At 40.4% G+C, this 2705-nt stretch overlaps 1 protein-coding gene across 1 annotated transcript in view; it reads right to left on the bottom strand.

The window, feature by feature from the left end:
• APMAP (adipocyte plasma membrane associated protein) overlaps window positions 1-2705 on the bottom strand; it is a 37223-nt gene that overhangs the window by 10334 nt on the left and 24184 nt on the right. Inside the window, exons 4-5 of the mRNA XM_004687126.2 lie at window positions 2093-2185; window positions 1083-1199 (exon numbers count right to left, since the gene is read on the bottom strand). Coding sequence (XP_004687183.1) covers window positions 1083-1199; window positions 2093-2185 — 210 coding nt within the window. The remainder of the gene's footprint in view (window positions 1-1082; window positions 1200-2092; window positions 2186-2705) is intronic.

Raw genomic sequence — 2705 nt, 5'->3', positions numbered from 1 at the left:
AAAAAAAAAAAAGTCTTAGATAAAAGACAATTTAGTTCTACTTGTTTATTTGAGAGAAATATACAATGTTCCAATCATCTACTTTTAAATAAGGAAATACCACCAGTAGGAATTTTTTTTAGTAATAAAAGTAACATTTATAGAGTGCTAAATTCTGAATGTATAACCTCACTTATATCTCCCAATATTGGCATGAGGCAGCACTATTATCTCTGTTTTATGGATAAGGAAAAAGGTGCAGAGAGACCAAGGAACTTGCATAGTTGCACAGGCCCAGATGGCAGAGTCCAGAGCCATATGCACCCGATACCCATGGTAACAAACACTTCCACAGCAGGAACATCCTACTTCTATACACACAGCAAGCATTGTAACACTGGTTGGGTGACATAACCAGTCAGGGAAGCTAAACAGGAGAAGCTAGAAAAAGAAAATAATGAAGACAAGAGATGAAAGGGAAGGAAAAAAGGGAAGGCTGGGGCCCTCCCAGGTGGCGCAGCAGGTTAAAGCACAGCACTAAGAAGCTTAAGCCACTTCCTCATGAGTTCAATCCCCACCTGTCCTGGAGGAGATCCACATGGCGCAGTAGACCTCTCCTGACCCACCCGCTGCTCCCCTCAACAGTGTACTTCGTCGATCTGCCTGCTCTGCTCCCCACTCTGTCTCTGGTGAATCCTCTCACCCTCCGCATCTCTGGCCTGTACCCCAGTTCTGTATGATAAATAAATAAATCTTTGAAAAAAAAAAAGGGAAGGCTGGCAGAAAACAAACAGAAATGCAAGACAACGGGACAGGAAAACATAAAAAAGGAATTCAAACATCCTTAAAATGGGCCCTTTGACAACCTCTGGCTACAATACAAATACTAGAAGTAACTGGAGTACTAATGAAGCTATGTGCAGGAAGTTTTATGGTGTTTACTATTAATTGCTATTTTTAGGCAATGCTTTCAGTACTATTCAATGAATAAGAGAATATTAGGGTATACAGAAGACTGTATATAAACACTTCTAGTAAGTCATGTACATTTTGCTTAAAAGATTTGAAATCATGACACAGGGAAATAAGATATTGTCACATACGTGTCCAGGGATTTACTTCAAATAGTCCCTTGTAGGCATCAACCACAAAAAGAGTTCCATTGGGTCCTGCCCGAATACCCAGGGGTCTCCCACAAGCAGGTTCATCATCTCGGGTTTCTAGGAACACAAATGGGCAGAAATCAGTGGCTGGTCCAAGGTTTTACCCATGGCCCTTGGCACCCAGCACTTCATTCTGACACATAAAGAGTTAACTCGGAAGATTATCAGGACCTAGGCCCAACATCAGAATCCACTAAAACCTGAGTGGTTCAGGTTTAAACCCACAGCCTGACCTGAATATTATAGCCTGACCTGAAAAGTGCAACCTTCTAAAAGCAAGAGAATGCTCTCTCCAACTGGCATCTAGGAAAAGCTATTTTAACCCCTAGATTAATTATCTCACTTCACTACCTACTTGTTTTTAAACCTGTGGCAATGCATATTCGCTGTGCTTGCACAGGAATCCCACAGTACATGAAAAAATATAAGGTCTCTGGACTACCAGTTCTTAAACAGTAAATTCTTTAATCTAGATTTCCAAAATCTGAGTGACTTAGCATATTTTCACTCTGAATGCTTCTCCTGAGAAGCTAATACAGGAATTAACTACATTTAAGCATCAAAGTAATAACACAGCCAACTGCTTTCTACAACACTACTCTAAGCAATGCCTACTAATCTTCTCCAAAGGTACCTCAAAGGTAAACACTAGCATATGCACACTACTAAGGGGACAGGTCCTGTGAGGCAGTCATGTTACCATGGCCACTGCCTAGCTAGGAAAGTGTAGTGGGCAGTCAGGCACTGAGAGGACCAGGGACCACAACGACAATGAAGAGTTCACACAACAACCCAGCCATGTAGCAGGCATACCCTTTCTTACATGGCAGAATCTGACTTGGGGAAATAATGTTACAAAAAGAGGACGTTTTGGCATATTTTTCAATGACTATAAGAGACATACAGTCACTGTCAGAGGACATGCTAATGAAAAACTTTCATGGACTTACTGCATGGGCCTGAACCAAACCGGACAAGAGTCTCCACTTCTCCATTTTCAAGTTTTATGACCCGGCCATCTGCTGTACCAGTAAACATCACATCTGTTAAAAAACAAATGAGAAGGAATAAGAGCGTTAATTGGTTAGCCCAAGAACTATGATTCAATCCACCTCTTCTATAACAGAATTGGCTTGTTGGTTCTTTTTTCTTTGTCTACAGTGCAAAGTCAGAATTCTGAATATGAATGAGGAGTGAATTCTGGGAACAGTCTTTAAAATGAGCAGCAATAAAGATAAAATGAGAGGGACTGAGGCATCAGCACATGGGCTTGAACTTAACAAACACAGCAAAGATACCACTCAACGAAAAAACCATAAAGATTTTTTTACTCTCAAAAGAGTTCCTAGTCTGATGCTTAGCACTTAGGGGTTCAATGTTCATGGCTGTATAAGTTGTTGATGCTGATTACATCTTACTAAAAGGAAGACTTTCTAAGAATTCCCTGAAAATAAAGTTAAAAGCACATCAAGCACACCCCTTGGCTGCAAATATACTAAAAGGCTCACTGATTGGGAAGGAAGAAAAAGTTGTTCTAATAACATGACTGTTACATAGAAAAAT

The sequence above is a fragment of the Condylura cristata genome, unplaced genomic scaffold, assembly GCF_000260355.1.
Source record: "Condylura cristata isolate star-nosed mole 26May11 unplaced genomic scaffold, ConCri1.0 scaffold00022, whole genome shotgun sequence".
Classification (NCBI taxonomy): Eukaryota; Metazoa; Chordata; class Mammalia; order Eulipotyphla; family Talpidae; genus Condylura; species Condylura cristata.
Note: the sequence above shows the minus strand (reverse complement) of the source record. Positions and strands in the feature narration are given on the sequence as shown.